We start from the raw sequence: 20,904 nt of genomic DNA on the forward strand, positions 1-20,904 counted from the left end.
TGTGTTTTATCAATTTAGTGATATTAACAAAGATTGGTTGATTGGTAGAGCCTCTGTTACTAATGGCTCATGAAAAAAGTTAAGCAAGTTTGAGTGTAGTCAGTAGTTGGAAGGAATTCAATTGTTCGATGCTGTCGGCACACTCTCCATTGATGAGTCTTTGGACTCCCTGGAGGTGTCACATAATAATAGTTTTTCATGTAGAATAGGCTGATCATTGTCAATTACCTTCTAAGATGGTCGGCTAAAATGAAATAAAAGTTTTGACCCAGAAGTCATTCTTAAATAATGCCTCTTTCTACGGAAGGGAAATTGTGACACTTGAATGATAGGGTCTCTAGACATATGGAAGAAGGTACCAACTATTATTAAGAGTGGAGAGGTCATGATTGTCAAGCACTCACTCAATGATATAAAAGTGTCCATTTGTGTTGGCATTACCCCACTGAGGCAGTTGCAATATATGATTATCAAATACAATCTCATTTAACTCATAACCTGGTAAATAAATGGAACATACTGCCCCATGGGTAGGAGAATCACTACTGCTTCCAGAGTAGTATTAATCTGGACATGATGAAAAGGAACATGATTGTCTACTAAGATAGCTACTCCACCATGAGCAGGACCAACAGTGGAATACTTTAAGTGGGGGTCCTCACTAGGTTTTAAATGTTTCCTGCAGGTAGAAACAGAAGGATTTATATTTCTGCAGCAGAACCTAGATATCATCAACATTTTGGCAAAACCTGTATGAGTCAGTTCCACTGTAAAAATGTTCCTGTTGTTCTAGTTTTGTAGACAATCTTATCTCTGATCTCCAACATGCTGAAGGCTTCCCTTTGTGAAGCTTATATTTATCTGTTGATCTAGGTAAGTATGGATGGACAATGTCCATCTCTTCATCTCAAATTATGTTTAATACATCTGATATATTCAGTTATTAAATTCACCAAATGATGTGTCAGGATCATTTGGTGAATTTAGTTTACTTTCGATGAATACAGAAGTATCCATTTTTTTCACAGATATCCTTGCCATAATTTTTTTAGACAAATGGGTTCTCATTGAATGGGATCATTTCAAGAATGTGAGACTATAGTTTGTATGACTGATTCACTTCACAGAGAAGTACTCAGAATCAATCATAAAATTCAAGTATGCGAAATTATAACATGGTGGAATAGACAAGAGTGAGTTGCTGTTGATATTTTCTTAACTATCACCTTCTCGGCATAAAAGGATTTCCCAGGTATGGTGGTGGCTAGCTTCCTCTTTGCATCCTGATATATTTTGTTCTGTTTTTATCTTTTGTATTTCTCTTTCATCCTTCCACCCCTGACATGCACAAGAGAACACCAGATGATTCCACTGACAGTTGACATGTTTAGCTTTCTCTGAAGAGCAAAGCTTATTATCCTGCTCTTTACTACACTGGGCACAGGTGGCAGAGCCACAACAGGCATTTTGAGTATGACCATATTTCTGACATTTAAAGCATCTCAGTGGATTAGGGATGTACAGCCTAACAGAAGAGTTGAGCTTTTCAGATGTTGGAAGTTCAGGAATATCAAAAGTAAGGATGATGTTCCTGGTCAGAACCAGGTGACAATCAGACCTTAAAGAGCAGGTATTCCCTCTTTAAGGACTGAAATATGAGATATCACTCCTCTAGAAGAGTTTAGTGTTTTATGAGGTGTTACTGTAATTACAGTAACAGAATGCAGGTTCTTAACTGTTTTGAGAGATCCTGCCAGTCCTAAACCCTTTTGAATAAAGAAGGGTGACATTTTCCCTATTAGCTCTTTCACCTATTGAATGATGGCTGAGAAACATGGATGCATTGATATTGGTGTCAGATGTCTTTTGTTTCTTACTTCAGTTATTAAATGATGTGTTTCAGGTACCAGTATTTGGTTGGAGCCTTGTGAGAGCTTGAATGATTATTTTTGGATGAAAGATTCACTCAACTGATTTTTTTTTTTGTTAGCACCAGAGCTCCTCACCCACCACAAAGCCACACATAAATGTCCACTAATTGGCAAGCAATGAATATGCTCCGAAGCAGCAACCCTGGCTACAACAGGGCTACCCTAGATATTATACAAGTACCATACCCAGCCTTGGATCCTGTGGGGTAGGAAATTAACACTACTAACCCTCACAGGCAAGCCCACTAGCCAACTGATCCTGGCCAGGCCATCCAAGACTGTCCATCTTGCCAAAGTACGAAACCACAAGGATCCCCATTCTGGTTGTCCACAGAGCACAGAACATGATAAACATGGTGGCTGAGCACTGGATCCCAGGGATGGTAATATAGAAGATAAGATAGTAAAAAAACTCATGAGAAGTAGAGTGAAGAAGAGCAGAGAAAAAGAGGAATGAAAAGGGCCAGTACTGTCAGCGGTAGGTTCCCTCCACCATGGACAGTGCTCCCAAAAAGAGGGTCCACTACTGATGATTTCCAACAACTAATGCATATAATTTATATTATCGCATGTATGTGTAAGTTACTGCAATAGTGATAAATACGCTATAATGGAAGCAATATCCTCACCACTTACAATAAGTTAGTGAGTTTTGTTATACAAAAAATCATAATCGTGAATATAATTTCACATGCAAATTTTGTTTGCAAATACTTTGATAAGCATAGATAAAAATGTACTTCTAACTCTGTGCTAGAAAAATGCTTAACTCTTGGAAAATTTAAAGAATTAATCTACAAACAAATTATATCCTGAATTAGATAACTAGAAAATAAGGCTCACCTGAATCATTTCTGAAAGCATATCCACATTTTTAAAAGTGACTAACCAGAAATTAGTAATTCCCTTTTCTGTAATCAAGAAAACACTTTCATAAGCTTATGTATTACAGATTTTCACTTTTATGTCAACTTAAATACACTGAAATGCTGATAGCTATTATCATTTTGCTTATGCTCAGTATAATCAAGTTTGTTATCATGCAATGTTCCCTATATATTTAAGAGTGGGGAGAGGGTCCCCTTCCATTCTTAGAAATAAATATCCAAGGTGTTCGTATTTAGTTTGATATGCATGGGTATAACATATTAAGCAATTAGCAGACCAGTTGGTATCATTAATTACCCCCTCCCAAGAACATTAACTGGTCTTTAAAAAAATAAATAAAACAAAAATCAGATTTTAACTAGAAAACATTACTGATCATTTTAAACTGCTATAATTCCAATTCATGTTGAAATGGTTGAATTCACAGATGAAAGCATCTAAATCCTGTTAACTATAGCAAAAAGAAAGTAAAAAAAAAAAAAAATTAGGAGGCAAGGAACAATCAAAATAAACTATACTGCGCAGCAGCATACAGAATTTTGAGTGCCATAATTTTATCATCCACACAGCTACAAAAAAAGATAAATTTTATAGCCAAGATTATGATTCTTTTACTGATTCAGAGTGATAAATTTCGGAAGAAAAATGTATCCAAGATCACTAAACTACAAAAATTACAGGAAATATAACATACAAACATGAAAAATACAAATTCAACAATAATGCGAGACAAATAAGAAAGACTAAAAGAGTATGAAATCATTAATATTACAACATTTATTGTACTGAATCTTAAAATCCTTAACACACCCTGCATTAATGACATATTCTGGTAATGCTTTCTATTCGCTAGAATTCTCCATGTAAAAAAAAATCTGCTTCTCACATCCTACTTTACCACACTCTTGCATAACTTCCAGGGATGGCCTCTGGTTCTTCCTCCTCTCGCCTTCTGCTCTTTTTATAATTCCTTCCGGATTAATCCAATAAAATCCTTCACTAACTTAAACGTATCTATCAAATCATCTCTTTTCCTCCTATCCACCAAACTCTGCAATCCACATTCCTTCAACCTCTCTCCATAGCTAAAATTCCAGAGTCCTGATATTGTCTTAGTCACTTGTCTCTGGACCCTCTCCAATGTTTCCACATCACAATGAAAACCAGGTGACTAAATCTGAGCACAACAGTCCAAGTGGTCTGATCAGTGCTTTATAAAGTAGCATAAAAATCTCCTTATCTCTACATGTTAACATTCTTTTTTTTATCCTAGTGTCAGTACAATGTGTAGTCTTTGCAACATGTCCTCTAAACTTCAATCCACTGTCAAGTATCCGTCCCAAATCTTATCCCTTTCCTGCAGTACACCACCATCGATATAGTACCCAGATTTATATTTCTGCACTCCAAAATGCAACACCTTTGCACTTATTGATATTAAAACTACAATCCCCACTCCTTTGTCCAAGTCAAAAGTCTATTCAAATCTTAATGAAGGGAATTAAGATCAGCAGTGCTACTTATAATTTTCCCCAACTTTGCATCAGCAAACATCTGAAGATTCTCAGTCAGTCAGTCCACTGATATATCATTTACAAACAAGTTAAACAGCATGGGAGGCCAAGAACAAAACCCTGGGGCACACGACTGGTTACCCTCCTTTTTTGAGAGCCTGCTCCGTCATACACAAGTTGCCGGTATCGTTTCAGACAGCCAATCATCAATCCGTCTACCAATATACTATTTTTTCCTGTCCTCTGCAGCTTGTACACCAACTTATATGGTAGTCTATTGGATGCTTCTGCAAAGTCCAAGAATATCACAGTATATGATTCTCCCCTATCTAGAACACTTCTTACCTTATCATAAGATGCACATAAATTGCTAAAACAAGACCTGTCCTTTACAAAATAATGCTGATTATCATAAAGAATATTATGGTCATCAACCAATCTAGTATTCTAATCCTAACCAATATCTCTCCAACAACGACTTTGACTACAGCCCTAGTTATACAGATGGTCTATAATTGGAATTGTCCTAGAACCAGGTTTGTGGATTGGTACTATTTTGTCTTCTTACCATTCCTTGGGAACCTTACCTACTGCAAGACTCATTAAATAACTAGATCAAGGATAACTAACTGTTGTGTACATTCCTTAAAAATATGTGGTGATATGTCATCCATTCCCACAGCCTTATTAACATCTAACCCAATCAACACCTGATGCACCTCTGATTCTTTCACTTCCAATAATCCTAATACCTGTCTCCCTTCTACATGTTACATGACATCATTTACACCATTATGATACACACTGGTAAAGTGTGTCATTCAATAATTCCACTACATCCTTTGCAATGGTCACTCTGTTGCCATGACTATCCACCAGTGCCAACCTGCCATAATTATATTTTCCCTTGCTTGCCATATAGCAGAAGCATTTGTTTTTGAATTAACCTTGGCCTGACCAGCCAATACTCTCATACTGCATCTTTTCCTTCTTTACCATGCTCATCACCTTCCTAGCCTATAGTTTGTACTCTTCATGGATCTGATTGCCATCAACAACTCTTCTTCCTCCTCCATAACCTTTTCTAATGCAGCTTGGTTGATTTCACTGTTCATCAATTTCACTCCTACTCGATTTACTCACCTAATCCCTGGAATTCAGTTATACATTGCTAGTGTTGCATACTGCCTTGTGAATTTCCATGCATCTTTTCTGTATTGCTCATCTACCCACATATTCATGCTAGTTGACCACTACCTACAACCACCCACTTTATAATTTCACATGCATCTTTTCTGGCAGTAACCTTTTCCTGTTTCATCGATTCCCAAACAAGTACCTCATGATCACTCTTACCAACTGAAAGCAGTGTTAATACATCATTAACAACTACATCTTGTGAAGTTATCACCAAATCCAAAACACTAGAGCATTTAGTTGCTTCAGTTATATTGTGCTTAAGATATTTATCCCTAAGAAATTCAACAAACTCTCCTTGTTCCCAAACAATATCTCCTCGTTCCATTCCATGAAGATCACCCTTTTACATGCCCAACCAATTTGCCTAAACATTTTACAATCATTAGTATTCTGTACATTCCTGGGCCTATAACTGCATCCTATTGGATAAACTAGCTTGTTAGTTTCAATTTCACACTACACAAATTTAAAACCTGCACATGTACTATCAACTTGCACAATTTGTGGACACAATTCCTTTGCAATCATTAACAGTATCAATAACAGTATAACATCTTCCTATCCTTCTAGAAAATTTTATATCCTTCCATTTCTATTCTCAATATCATACCATCCTCAGACTACCAAGTTTCACTTATACTGATTATCTTTGGGCATACTGAATCAATGTAACAAACTCAGCTCTTATTTTGAATAACTCCTTATATTTGCATAGAAAAATGCAATCCCTGTGTCTTTGAGGCCATTCTACCAGAATCAATATTCTCTGCTCCAGCAGTTATATCACCTCTCTCTCTGGTTTGACCGCTCCTGTTTTCCCAATCCTGACTGATTGCCATTCATAACTGTCTCATTTTCACCTTTATGTATTCCATCACCTAGTCCTACCACAACCACATCTTCAACCTTGTGTCCATCTTCCTCCTGTCATGCAATCCAGCTTCACAAGTACTCTTTGATCATTAGCTACATTAACTTCTTAATTTAGCAATAGCCTTTCTAAATATCCAACAACAAACCCATTCAAATGCAATCCATCAACTTGAAACCATTGCAGCTTTCCTTCAAATTCACTCCACAGATTCACAAACTAACCTCCTATCCACCTTTGACTCGCACAACTTCACCATCTTGCTATTCATTATCTCTGCTCTCCTTCTCAATTCACTATTGTTGTGTTGCTCAGATATATCTGAGCAACACACAACTTTCCCAACAACACTAACAACTTCCTTGAGTCTTTATCAACATTCCTTTTTTCACCAACTAAATGATTCATGTCTACTACTACCATTAATTCTGATGCCTACTCTTTCCTTATCTGCAAAGCATCAGTTACTTGTTTCAATGTTCCACATGTTTTGTGTACTTTATTGGTCATCACACATTTAATGATTGAGCCCCAGTACAATAATATATTATTATCCTTTAACTCTTTCTTCATAATATTAAGATCCTCCTCATTCACATCTGCCAATCTCTTCTTTAGGTGTCTAATCACATCTTCCAGATGCTTCATTTTGCTTTTCATTTTCATCGATTGCCTGAAAATGAAAATCCAGAATTAACACTTAAATTTCAAAATGTTACAATAACTTAATGTTGCTTAGCTGAATCTACATAATAATTAAATATCTGTATAATTAAAATCAAATATGCCCTAAAAATTTGCCAGTCAGTCTGAACTTATTAATTGGTCACCTCCACTTATAAAGATGGAGGGGGGGGGATGGGTATACAACCGATAAAGAGTTAACCTGAATATTTAACCCAAGGTGAGGAATAAATAAAGTGACTGGCACAGCTGGTGTAAACAAGTGAGCTTTCCTAATTGAATAACTGGAATATGTTTATAATCTTCCCTTAAAAATAAAAGATATAGTACAATAAACTGTAATTCTTTAATTAGAAGTTTATTGAGTTTGTGTGGGTAACTGCTTATTTTGTGTCATGAAAAGTTAATTCTAAGACAGAAAATGAGCAGTTACAGTTACCTACACAAACTTCATATTTTTATTTATCAGTTGGAGTTTTGACAACCACAACTTTACAGTGCACAGTAAAGTTGCAGTGATCAAACCCTTGACTCATCCTCCGAACCTCTTAATTTTCTTCTCATTTTGCTATAGTAGTAAAACTGCTGTTTTCATCCATGTCTTCACAATATGAATTTGATTTTGCTTCTATCAATACATTTACTTTTAATACAAAATACTAATAAATTTTACATAGCATTTCCAAAAGCTGTTAAAAGAGCTGATGGTTTTCAGCAGTCAATCAATGCATATATTGATTGAATGCCAAAAATATATGCATCTATGTTCAAAACAAATTAAAATTTATTAGCATGTATTGTGACATCATTTTCTAGGAAGTTTTCAGGTTTTGAGCTTCCACTGTTTGCAATAGTGAGCATAAAATAGAAGCAACTAGCTTTCACTATTGCAACAGCTTAAAATATGGGATTTAGGCCAGGACTTCTCCACAGTTTATTATAGCACATTATTTCATTATTGTGATGTTTGCTATTGATTGTTTACATTAATTTCATAGTCTAATTTAATTTCATTAGATTAATTTTTACATTAATCAAATCTTGCAACCAAACTAATAAAAGTCAAAGGCCCAGAGCACCAGTGCTATTCTAAAAGTAATACCATGTAAATCAGTATTCACTATAACTTGTACTCCTCTAATTATTAATGTAGTAATGAGTTGTTGACAGTATAATGATGATTTATTTTTGTGTTATCTTTTTAAATGTCAAAATAGTAACCAGGTTCATTCTTAGGAAATGCTACTACTGATCTTAGATCAAGTATTCAACTCAATACAGAGAAACCTTAAATTGTTCTTACTGTAAACAGAAATTACTCCAAGTATATCTAAATAATTTAATCAATCAAATGTTATTTAAAACTCAGTATTAGTAAATATCCACAAACCATTAAATTTTAAATAAATTATTCATCACACTTTCAGTCAATTTAAACTGTAAACGAAACTGTGGCGAGATCAACTAATTAAATAGTTAAACTTCTAATGTAAAAAATGACATGTTAATCCCTTACAGAACTACATTTCAAGCAAAACTTCAAACAATTATCAATACTTAGAACAACACTGGTTATTCATAATGATGTTATTTAAGGAAATTACAATGTACAATACATATTAATATGAATAACTTAATATTTCCAATATTTTGGTAATTCAAATTGCCATTATCAGGGAACAATGATTAAGTTTTTCTACACTGAGTGTAAAACCAAAGCAGAGCAACAGAGGCAACCCTAAGTCCTAAATAGTGCTCTCTGATGATGTTCTTGGCTGATGGGCTAAATTTCTAAAGATGAGTGCTTCTCGGGTTTGGGACAGTTTCATGCACCAAATTTGCTGAAGTTAATACCTTTCTAAAATGCTGCCAGGTTAAAAATGTCATCTCTGTTTTAATTTAAAGCACTGCTTTAATTTACCAGAAAGACACTGCATGTAGAAGTGCACTAGCTTTGCCACCCCCTCACATGAACAGACCTGTCACCATGTACACCAACAGAGCTATTCATGCACTGGAAGAGATCATTACTACACTAATTACCAATCTTTTCAGACATCTTAACTGCTTCAGCAACTAAAGAATTTCAAAAATTAAAGTCAGTACATCATTAAATTTGCAAATTATCAAAAAAACACTGTTCTTCCAGGCCTCAACAGCCACCATAAAAAAGCAGTAATAAACCTGTCATCGTTCATGCTCAAGTCCAAAGCTATTAGTGCACTTGTAGCCATAACTACACACTTACATCTTAAAAAATAACTATAGAAGAAATTATAATACAGAACAAAACAGATTCACAGCCTTCCCACCCATATAGCAAACATCAGACAAAAAATGTAGCAAACATCCTAACACAAGCAAAATTGTTAAAAAAAGCTATTTCTCCCATGATGAATTTGAATCAATAGTAGAGACAAAGAATAATAAAAGAACTTGTAGTTAGGAATTCCTGTTATTATTCACTTTCATAAGTTAACCAACATGATTACCTCTCAACAAAATTACCTATCTGCTGAAGGATCAGTCCAATTATCACTCTTTAGACTATGATCCTAAACACGTGAATCAGAATCCTCCATATGAGGTAACCTTAAGAAGGTTACCTCCTACTATCCTGCGGAAATTATCTCCTATGGAGGATTCTGATCCACATGTTGGTAGGATCATAGTCTAAAGAGTGGTAATTGGAACGATCCATAAACTATACAATTCCAGACCACCACCCCCCCCACACACACACACTTATCTTCTGTACTCCATAGCACAAAGCCGAGATTAATTTCTTCCAGTTACCTCTGTATTGTGTCACTAATTCTACTACTCTCTAGCTCTCCCAGCCAGCCTTTTTTCTTCTTTTCTATCAATCACTGCCAAGTTAGCTTAGGCCTTCCTGTTTTCCTTTTTTCTTCTGTGATGTATGTCAAAGTTAATCTTGGAATCTCTCTCTCTTATCCATTCTTAGTACATGTTCAATTTCCATCTATGAATATATGGGCATACAAAATAACCACAAACAAAAGGTGCCATTGCAACCCAAATGTGAATGGCAATGATTCACCCACATAAAAACTAGTAGCTGGACACTAAGCCAAAGTGCTCCCCCAATATATTAGCAACATCTCTTCATGCATTAAGACATACAGGCTGAGATATCAAGAGAAAATTCTGTCTGGATATGTATAAGGTGTTTTAAGAGGAACATTGATGAATAAAGAAGAGTTGTCAAAACTGACCATCAAGCCAGTACAGAAAACCTTGCACACCCCAACATACTGATGGCACTCTATTCACCAATGGCTCCTTATTCAAGCAGCATTTTTAACTTCACCATTTGCATTCTATAAACAAACAGAGGAGACAGCCCACTGGGACTCTGCTTACCCCCCCCCCCCCTCCCCCACCCACTCCAGAGAACTACTTCATGGGGACCTATGAATAAAAAACATTCCCGAGCCACATAAACTTACTGTTTGGCTGTGCTACATAGATGTTCTTCATTTGGCCAGATGACTGAGGCCTTTAATGTCTTCCTAGCACATCTTAAACAGTTAACCTTAGAAAAAGAAAAAAAAAACAACAATAGTCGCTCCTTTCTAGATAGCCTGATTATATGCCAATCTAGCAGATCCTTGGCATTCTCAAGTTTACAGACAACCCACACACATGTAAACAAACACATTTACCAACAGTCACACCATAGCCATCCCAACAGGATGAGATTATCAAAACCATATATAACAGTACAAAATTGATTAGCTCCAATAATAACACTCTCTCCACACATTCACAACACTTTCTTAGTCAAAGGCTATAATTCCTACCAAATACAAAAAAAATATTAAAAGTCCAAAACACACTCCTTCTCCTCCAGAGAGACTACAAGATATCCCCATGCCATATATCTGAGACACATCTGAAAAACTATTTCTGCATTACTTCAAACTTAGCATCAATTCTGGACCTGTCTCCCACTGATGAGACTTCAAATAAAGGTCGAAACCTGTCTGGGTAGTGACCCTTCCCATAATGCATAGCATTATACACAGTGGTGAGCTATGGAAATTTTAACAAAGGGCTCACATTGTCAAGCAAAAAAAAAGTCATATTCCACACATAAACGTTTATTAATACAGCTTGTGTACAAATACCAATCAAAAAGTATGAGGGGACAATCAACTTGTAAAGGCTAACATTTTTAAACAAATGTTTCGTGATCTAAACATGAAATAATAAATTTAGTTTAATCCTTTATCCAAGTGTGTGTGCAAACAAAGTTTGCACCTGAAAGTATCTTCAAGACTGGGGTCAAGTGGTACAACACCGGGCGACTCCTTGCAAAAGTGTCGCACCACTGTTCGACCGGTACCGGTGTTCAACCTTTATTGAGGTCTCTTCAGTGGGAGCCAGGCCCAAGGAGATACCAAGGCAGAAGCATTAGCAATGCTTCTGCCTTGGTATCTCCACTTGGGCCTGGCTCTCACTGAAGAGACCTCAATAAAGGTCGAAACTAGTCTGGGTAGTGGCCCTTCCCTTAATGCATAACATTATACATATCTGCAAGGAGATGTGTTTTGCATTATGGGAGATACTGAGATAGGAGTGTTGATAGCTTGCTCCACCTTTGCAAAGAGTTGCCCGGTGTTGTACCACTTTACCCCAGTCTTGAAGATACTTTCAGGTGCAAACTTTGTTTGCACGCACTTGGATAAAGGATTAAACTAAATTTATTATAGTCTGACCAAGTGAAAAATAAACTTTCAATAAACATGAAATATTTGCACACAATCATCTGTGTTAATTATCTTACATAAGAAAAACATTATTTACTATCAAATTATAATAAGAATAAAATCTCTTATAATTGCATATATGCAACAGTCCGCATTTTTTATAAACAAAATAAATTTCTTTTGTTTGCGATAGAAGTTTTTATGACAAACAATCTATAAAGAATAAATAAATATTATCTAAACACAATAATATTGAAGTATGTTATATTTCTCTTTTGTTTTTATACTTCAAGTTATAATCAACAGTACCAATCAAGGGGCATTATTTTATAGTCCGATTTATTTATATGCGATTACCAAAAGTGAATTCTTATTTGTAAAATGGTGGTAACAGTAACTATAATATTTTATTTAATAAAATCACTTTGTTAGGTTACCAAATGAGTTTATCGCTTAATATATTTAAAAAAATTGTTTTGTTTTTTTTTTTTGAAAAAATAAAAAAGTAAACAAGAAAAACAAGAGCCTCACAAATTTCAGAAAAATTTAACAAAGGGCTCTAGCAAGCCCCCACGAGCCCCTTATAGCTCACCACTGATTATACATGTCCGCAAGGATATGTGCTTTGCATTATGATACTAAGGCAAGTGATGTGAACTCATTAGCTTCTATATATGAGTTACCCTAGTCTTGAAAATACTTCAGACACAAACTTTGTTTGCTTACACTTGTATAAAGGATTAAACCAAGTATATAATTTCTTGGTATCTTTAATTTTTAGAATACACTGTTATCAGGAAATTATGATCAACTGAAGAGTATACCGAGTTCAGCACAATGGTATTGGTTCCAGGATGAGAAAAATACTAACAGTGCATGGGAAGCATTTAAAAAAACTTAAATGATGCAACATTAGAATATGTCCTGAAAGTTCAGAGAATAAATAAGATAGGAGTCAAATGGATGTGTAATTTTATCAAAAAGAGATTCATAAGAAAAGGATGATGTTGAAGGAATACTGTGTGCATAAGGATGATGTCTGTTATGAAAATTATAAGCAGCAGGCTAGAAGAGTCAAGTGTTGTATGAAAAGAAACTGGCTCTGCAGAGAATTCTATCGATATGCTGCAAGTAAAAGAAGAAAGAATGAATGCCCAAGATTAACTGTACCGAATGCAGATGGTGCGAGGGTTACAGATAAAGAAGAAGTTGTTCAACTAACAAGGGCCCATTTTGCTAAAAGCCATCAACCTAGCATATGTAACACTGAGCTCACTGCAACCTCTACACTGGATGAAGAAACTCGGGCATATGAGGAGGTATTAGAGCTGTTGCATAAACTGAATAACAATTCAGAATAGGGACTGATGTAAAGTCAGCAGGTGTGCTAAGAGTGTTCAGCTGAACTGGCTACATAATTTGAGTCTCAAAACAGGGAAGATTCCACAGGAGTGGAAAGAACTTATGGTAATCCCACTGCACAAGAGTGGTGCAATGACCACAGAATCCAACTATCAACCAATCATTTTCTCAGGAGTGGTGATGAAGAATTTGGAAAAGTTGGTTAGGACTCACATTCAGGAATCAGTTAACAGAAAATCTCTACTTTGCAATGAACAGCATAGGTTTACTAAAGGAAGGTCATGTTTTAACAACTTGCTCACATGCTATAATAATGTCACCATTGAGCTAGACAAGGGAATGAATAAGCCATAATACTTTTGCATTTTGCTAAGGCTTGCTTTTGACAGAATACAACATGGAAGACTGTTGCATAAATTGAAGAATATGGGTTTGTATTATAAAATATTAACATGGATAAGAGGGTGGCTGACTGACATATCAAAAAGTGGTATGTAAGTCTGCAAAATTTAAGGTAACCATGGGGTATACCACAAGGATCAGTCCTTGGTACACTGTTATTTAATCTGTACATTAATGATACTGAGAAGGTTTTTGACAGGCAACATCAGCTATTGGCTAATGATGATGCAAATATAGGTAGGGTAAATCAGGAATGCAGCACTTGCAGAATGATTTGAATAGGCTGGAATTGTGGGTATATGAAAATGGATATCAGTTCAATGTCAGTAAATGCAAAGTCATGCACTTTGGAATGATTAGAAATCCAATGTCGTATTATATAGGTGGAATTATGCTAGAAGAAACTGATCAGGCTAGGGATCTTGGCATGTTAGTAGATAGCAAGTGAAGTTCAGGGACTAATGTAGCAAAGATTGTAAATACAACTCAAAACATAATTGCAATGCTGAAACAAACTTTGACATGTAAAGATAAAGATGTCATTTTACCTTTTTACAAGGCTTTGATAAGATCTCACTTAGGACTATTGTGTACAAGTCTGGTCTCCTAGTTTGTGTTGTAATTCTAATACAGTGAAGAGAATGCAATGTTAAAAATGATATCAGGATTGTGGAATACTGATTATTAAGACAGGTTAGGAATTTGTAAACTACAAAGACTAGCAAACAGGAGAAAGAGTCATGATATGATGGACAAGAGGGGATCTTTGGAAGATGAGAATGAATACTGCTAAGAAGGGATGAGATCTAGATTTTTCTCTGAGTGGTGAGTGACTGGAATGGATTAGATGTGTGTGCAAGCAGTGTGAATGAATTCAAGAATAGGTGTGATAGCTGTGTGTGTGTGTGTGTGTGTGTGTGTGTGTGTGTGGTCTCCCTTGAGGAGTCCCTGACTCCCTGGAGGTCAGTCTTAATAATAATAATAATGAAATGTGTCATTATAATGTGAATAATGTAACAGAATCTACAGTAAAGAATACCAGTACTTCCACTTTCCATATATGGAAGAAACTGGGATTGATGGTAGGTTCAGAAATGTAAAATATACAAACCAAATAAATTCTGAAATTTATGAAGTAAGATACTCTCTATATTCAATAGATAAATTATGCTACAGCATTTTCATAATATCCAAAAAGATTCAAATAAAATTGTTAAATAAGAATTCCTTTCAGGAATAAAATATACCTGAACTTACCATCAGAAACTTTACTTTCATTTCCTTCACAGTCTCCTATATGAACCTGATTCTTTAGCTCTTCCTGAAAATAAAAAAAATATTCTTTGTTCTTATGTTTTTAAATTACCTTTTATTCAAAATTCTAACATTTCAAGAGATGCCAATGTAAATCAAAATATTCCCTCATATAAAAGAACAAAAAAAATTATTCCTGTTGCCATGTGTTTCACAAAAACACAAAACTTAAGATTTTTTTTGAAAATTTTTCTTTTGTACAAAGAATTTCTGTTCTGTATATCAAAATCAGTTTGTCATGCTAGCAAAATATATAAATATGAAAATATGAAGAATTCTGAAATCTTGAAGTTTCAGAATGATTCATTCAGCTGCAGTATGTGTTTATTCATTCAGATGATTTTGTGAATAAACCAATACTTTGAGTAGGAGAAAAAGTTCACTGTTAAAAGTTTACATTTCAGGACTAATGTCATTCTAGACAGCACATTCAATCAATTCCAACAATGTGTGAAGTCGTGAGAGCAATTTTGGTAACAAGCGCAAGGAAAACTGATATCTTTATCAGTTTAGCAAGATCAACAGAAGCTATGGAAATATTTTCAAACAGAATGACACAAACTCTGCATTTAGCCAACACCTACATAGAACTGTATGGCAATCCTCCAAATGAATGCTTCATCACAGAAATTGTAATCCACAATAACAAAAAAAGTGAGTCTACTCTGGCAATTCAAAAGACAAATTAATGGTACTGCCCATTATCAAACTAAACATGTTCAAATTTGATAACAGACAGTGGATAAATTTATGATAGAATTTTTTTTTTACAGTATTATGTATGCCGAGTGAAAAGTTTTTCATCGATCAGGAATACTTTATATGATAACGTAATCTAAAAATATACGTAATATGTAACCTGTTCATGCAGTTATAAGCTTAATATTATTGGAACTGCCATGTGATAAAGCTGTAGTGTAATAAAGGAGACTTAAATGTACTTATAGAGCCTCGGTAGCTCAGTCGATATAGACAAAGCCCTTTGGTTGGAAAGACATGGGTTCTATTCCAAGCTGTGACTCGAGGAACCTTTATCTGGTCTCTTTTTGCCTAAAGGTGAGTTAGCTGGTGTCATAAAGAGGTAGGGGTTTATCATCCCCCAGAACAGGCAAACTGGTCCCATGAACACACACATCTACAGACATAGGACACACCAGGAGACATAGAGCCAACAACCTTATTCTCGGGACAGTTGCAGTTGGGAAGTCCACAGGTAAAGAACCTTAATGATTCGTGAAAAGCTTAAGACAAGATAAATGTACTTATAATTAGTAAACTTGTACTTATATAATTAGTAAACTTGCTTACCGGGGTGCTTAAGGGTCAAAGCTGTATAACTGAGAGGAGACCTCCACATAGCCTTTAAAGGAATGCGGAGAACCGACCAGGGCTTCTGACCTAATGTCCAATCCTCACCTTCTCGTGGTGCACCCTGTTGGGTATCTACTTTGATACTGAACGAACGAGGATGGGCTGGCAATTTGGGATTTAGCCGACCAAATTGTATTCTTATTGGTTAAACCAAAATAAAAAATGATGGTACAACATGACAAAATTTCATGCCGGCTGGGGCGTCGCCCGGTTAAACAAGGCCCCCGTTGTTTTCGCCAGGGAACCAGGGAGAACAGCGAAAAGTCAGCTACTGGAACAAATCTGAAAACAAACCCCAACTCAACATCACCAGAGTTAAAGATCGGTACTATCAACGTAAGAAGCCTGAATAGCAAAGAAATGGAGCTAGCTGAGGAATTAGATAAGTACCAGATCGACATAATAGGGGTGACTGAAACAAAAAAGACCAAAACTGGTGAGATCTTTCTGAGCAATAAATACAAAATGTTATATTCAGGCAATGACAATCAAGGAAAAGAAGGAGTAGCCATTGTGTTCGACACTAAATATGAGGCTAATCTTCTTGAATGGTAGGCAGTCTCAAGCAGAGTGATGTGGGCAAATATGAGAATGGGGAACTGGACAATGAGACTTATTTGTGCCTATGGTCCCACAGAAGGTTCTACTAAGGTAGAAGTGGAGGAATTTTTTGAGGCTTTAGAAAAAGCAACTGACACAATGAAAAAGGAAAAGTTGGTCCTTGTTGGGGATCTAAATAGTAGAGTAGGAAATGATTGTGAGACATACAAAAATATTTTGGGAAAATTTGGAGAAAAGAGCAAAGCTAATAATAATGGCAAATATCTGTTGGATTTCTGCTCAGGACATGGACTGGTTATTACTAACACCATGTTCCAACATAAAAATGTGCACAAATTCACATGGAGCGAAGAGGCTAGGAATAAGAAAAGTCTCATTGACTATGTTATTGTTGATAGTGATGTTTTCTCCCTGGTGCAGGACACCAGAGTGTACAGAGGATTTGAAATTGGAAGTGATCACTATTTAGTCTTGAGCAGGATAAAATTGAATTTCATATTGAAAAGAATAACATGTAAGAAAGTTTTAAAGCGAATAAAAGTTGAGCAGCTCTCAGATGTAAACTGTAGACTAAAATACAGAAATATTATTGAAAAGAAAATGAAAGAGTTTGAGAACAGGAATCAAACCTTGGAGATTCAGTGGCACACTCTGAAGGAAACATTGATTGATTCTGCCAGAGAGGCATGTGGTGAGGTTGTGTGCAAAGATAAAAAAATCAGAACTCCCTGGTGGACACAGGAAGTTAAAGAGGCAGTGAAGGAAAAGAAGAAAGCATATCAAAATTTCCTGGCAAATAAGTCAGCTTTTACTCTTACAGAATACAGAGACAAATGTAAGAAAGCTAAACACTGTGTAAAACTAGCTAAACAAAAGTCATGGGAGGACTTTAGCAAGAATATAGAAAATAAATATCAAGAAGGTGGCAAAATATTCTGGAGGTTGTTGAAGAAGCTTAGGAATGGAGGAAAGAGTGCTGTAAAAGGAATTAGAGATGATAAAGGTGAAATGAAAACAGGAGAAAAAGATATCCTTGAAGTATGGAGTAATTACTTTGAAAAACTGCTAAATGAAACAAGCAGTGATGACAGCACAGTGATAAAAAACACTGACCAGGCATGCAGGCAGGAATACATATCCATACTTGAAGTAGAAAAAGCCATCAAAGGCTTGAAATGTGGAAAGGCAGCAGGAGTAGATGATATTCGACCAGAAATGCTGAAGTATGGTGGTATAAGAGTCTTACAGTGGCTGCACTGCATAGTTCAGAAAGCCTGGACAGAGGGACGAATTCCCGATGATTGGAGTAGAGCTCTCATAGTACCCATACATAAAAAGGGAAATAAAACTGAATGTGAGAATTACAGAGGTATTTCCCTACTGAGTGTTCCTGGCAAGATCTATGCAAGTATACTTGAGAAACGGTTGAGAAGAATTGTGGAAGAAAAGCTTGGTGAAGAACAAGCTGGATTCAGACCAAATAGAGGCTGTCAGGATCAGATCTTCACTTTGCGACAAATAGTCGAGAAAGCATGGGAATATAACAAAGATCTTTATTTAAGTTTTGTCGATTTGGAAAAGGCATATGACAAGGTGCCAAGAGAGAAGCTATTTAATACGCTGCAGTTATATGGTGTCAATGGGGCATTATATCAAGCAATACTTAGTCTTTATTTGAGTTGTGAGTCAGCAGTTAGAATTGAAGGAAGTACAGGAAGATGGTTTAATGTTAAATCTGGTGTGAGACAAGGATGTACATTATCCCCTCTGTTATTCATTATCTATATGGATCACATTATGAAGGAATGTGGTATTAAATCTGATATCAAAATTGGAGATGTTAATGTCAGCTCTTTGCTTTATGCGGATGATGTTATACTTCTAAATAAATCCGCTACAAGTCTGCAAGATTCTCTGACTAAATTGAATAGCTGTTGTAATAGATATGGTATGAAGGTCAGCAATAAAAAGACAAAGACAATGAAAATAGGCAGAATCATTGAAAATGTCAACTGTGTTGTGAATGGAGAACCTGTGGAACAAGTAAAACATTTCAGCTACTTAGGCACAATTTTTACTGAAGATGGTAAACTAAATATAGAAATAGACAACAGAATCAGCAAAGCTGGTATCGTGGGAAGTCAATTGAATAAATTCATATGGAATAAGAAAGAAATTAGTCGGAACACTAAATTAGCTGTATACAAGACTGTGTTCAAACCAATTTTAACTTATGGATCTGAGAGCTGGGTCAGAAGTAAAACACTTGACCAAAGACTAGAGACCGCAGATATGAGAGTCCTGAGAAAGATTAGAGGCGTGAACAGATGGCATCAATGGCAATATCATATTAAAAATGAGGATATTAGGAAAGAACTTGACATTGTCAGCATCCAGGAATGCGTTAGCAGAGCTAATCTCAGATGGAATGGTCACTTAAATAGAATGGGAGAGGAAAGATTAGCAAAACAAGTGTTCTCTGCCAGGTTGGCAGGAAAACGACCTAGAGGAAGACCAAGATATAGGTGGATTGATACGGTACAAAGTGCCTTAGACGATAGAAATATAAGATCTGATAATGTTGGAGTCTTGACAAGTAACAGACTGATTTGGAGGAAAATTGTAGATAGGAAGTTAGTAATGATGTAATTTTTTCATGTAGTACTGTCATATCCTGTACACCCCTTGAGGGTACATGGCAGGAATTTGATGATGATGATGATGAACTTGCTTACCTTATGTTGTAATCCTTAATGTACAACACAGAAATGCTGTATGCATATTTTGTATATTGTTCATAGTACTATATATATATATGACATACTACATTTGTTTTCTAAGATGATTTGCTTATATACATAATCAAAAGGAACTAATATCACATAGAAATTCTTATTGAAAGTTTTTTCAAGATTAGATGAAACTATTTATCACTTGTTCAAGATGTCAGTTCTTTTTAAAGGAAGTTTGAATATTTAGGTCATAAAGTTAGTAAATCAGGAATAATTCCTACTCAAACTAACATAAATGCCATGCTGTCTTAAAATTCCAAAAACAAACAAGCTTGCAGACATACTGGCATGATCAATTTTTATCAGAAGTTTATACCCAACTGCTCTGAAGTGAAGACTCTTGGTTCATTTAACAAAGAAGGAAATTAAATTTAGATAGGAAGAAGCTGAGCAAAAAGATACGATTCTTTGAATTTAGCACTGACAAAGCACTAGTCTTAATCTATTCAAAATTTATAGATATTTTTTCTTTCTGCAGATGCTTCAAGCAATTGTATAGGCTTCAGTATTAGAACAAAAGAAAGGAGATGATTTTAAACCTATTGCTTTTATCTGTAGAAAACATTCAGCTCCTGAAATGAATTCTGTCCTAGAGAAAGATGCATTAGCATTTCAGAGCAGTTGGTCTCTGAACTACAAGAGTATGATAGTGATATTAATTATATCCCTAGTAAGAAAAATGTGGTTGCAGATTATTTGTGTACATCTTTGAAGTCAGATGCTAAAAAACAGTTGTGGGATAATTTTAAGAATGAGGATTTTCTAATTTTTTTTCCAATTTTGTAAAGGCCATATTAGTGGACGGCCAGATGAAAGGTGGACAAAGTTAAGCACTGAGTGGATATCAAAAGAAAGAAAAGTTACCAAAGAACAAAATGGAGAGATGATCTACAAAGGTTTGACACGAGATGGTGGATATTGACTAAAGATAGACAGAAGTGGAAAGCTAAGGGAGAGGCTGATATCCAGCAGTGGATGGAAAGAGGCTAAAGAAGAAGACAAAGAAGGGCAAATCACCTAACCATCAGAAATCGGAAAAATCTCTAACAGCTGAAGCTCAGAAAGAAGATCCCACTTTGAAGAAAGGTATATAAAACAATTCAAAGAGGTGATCTGTTCTAGAGGAATTTTTTTCCTTCAAATGCTCTATTTAGATGAGGATGGTTTGCTTCTATCAAGACAAATGGATGAGGATAAAATAAAAGTGAAAACTTTAGCTTCAGTTATAATAAAATCTTGGATTCTCTACATTTTTCATGATTTTGATCTAGCTGGTCATCC

At 35.5% G+C, this 20,904-nt stretch overlaps 1 protein-coding gene across 2 annotated transcripts in view; it reads right to left on the reverse strand.

Annotated features, from left to right (window-relative positions):
• Positions 1 to 20,904, reverse strand: part of LOC150092692 (nucleosome assembly protein 1-like 1) — a 245,547-nt gene that overhangs the window by 140,467 nt on the left and 84,176 nt on the right. For both annotated transcript variants that reach the window (XM_090414480.1, XM_090414479.1), the window contains exons 7-8: positions 14,843 to 14,906; positions 2,775 to 2,842 (exon numbers count right to left, since the gene is read on the reverse strand). In XM_090414480.1, the coding sequence (XP_090270606.1) occupies positions 2,775 to 2,842; positions 14,843 to 14,906 (132 nt within the window). The remainder of the gene's footprint in view (positions 1 to 2,774; positions 2,843 to 14,842; positions 14,907 to 20,904) is intronic.

Source organism: Typopeltis vanoorti, chromosome 25, assembly GCF_054136105.1.
Source record: "Typopeltis vanoorti isolate ZY-2024b chromosome 25, IOZ_Tvanoo_1.0, whole genome shotgun sequence".
Taxonomy (NCBI): domain Eukaryota; kingdom Metazoa; phylum Arthropoda; class Arachnida; order Uropygi; family Thelyphonidae; genus Typopeltis; species Typopeltis vanoorti.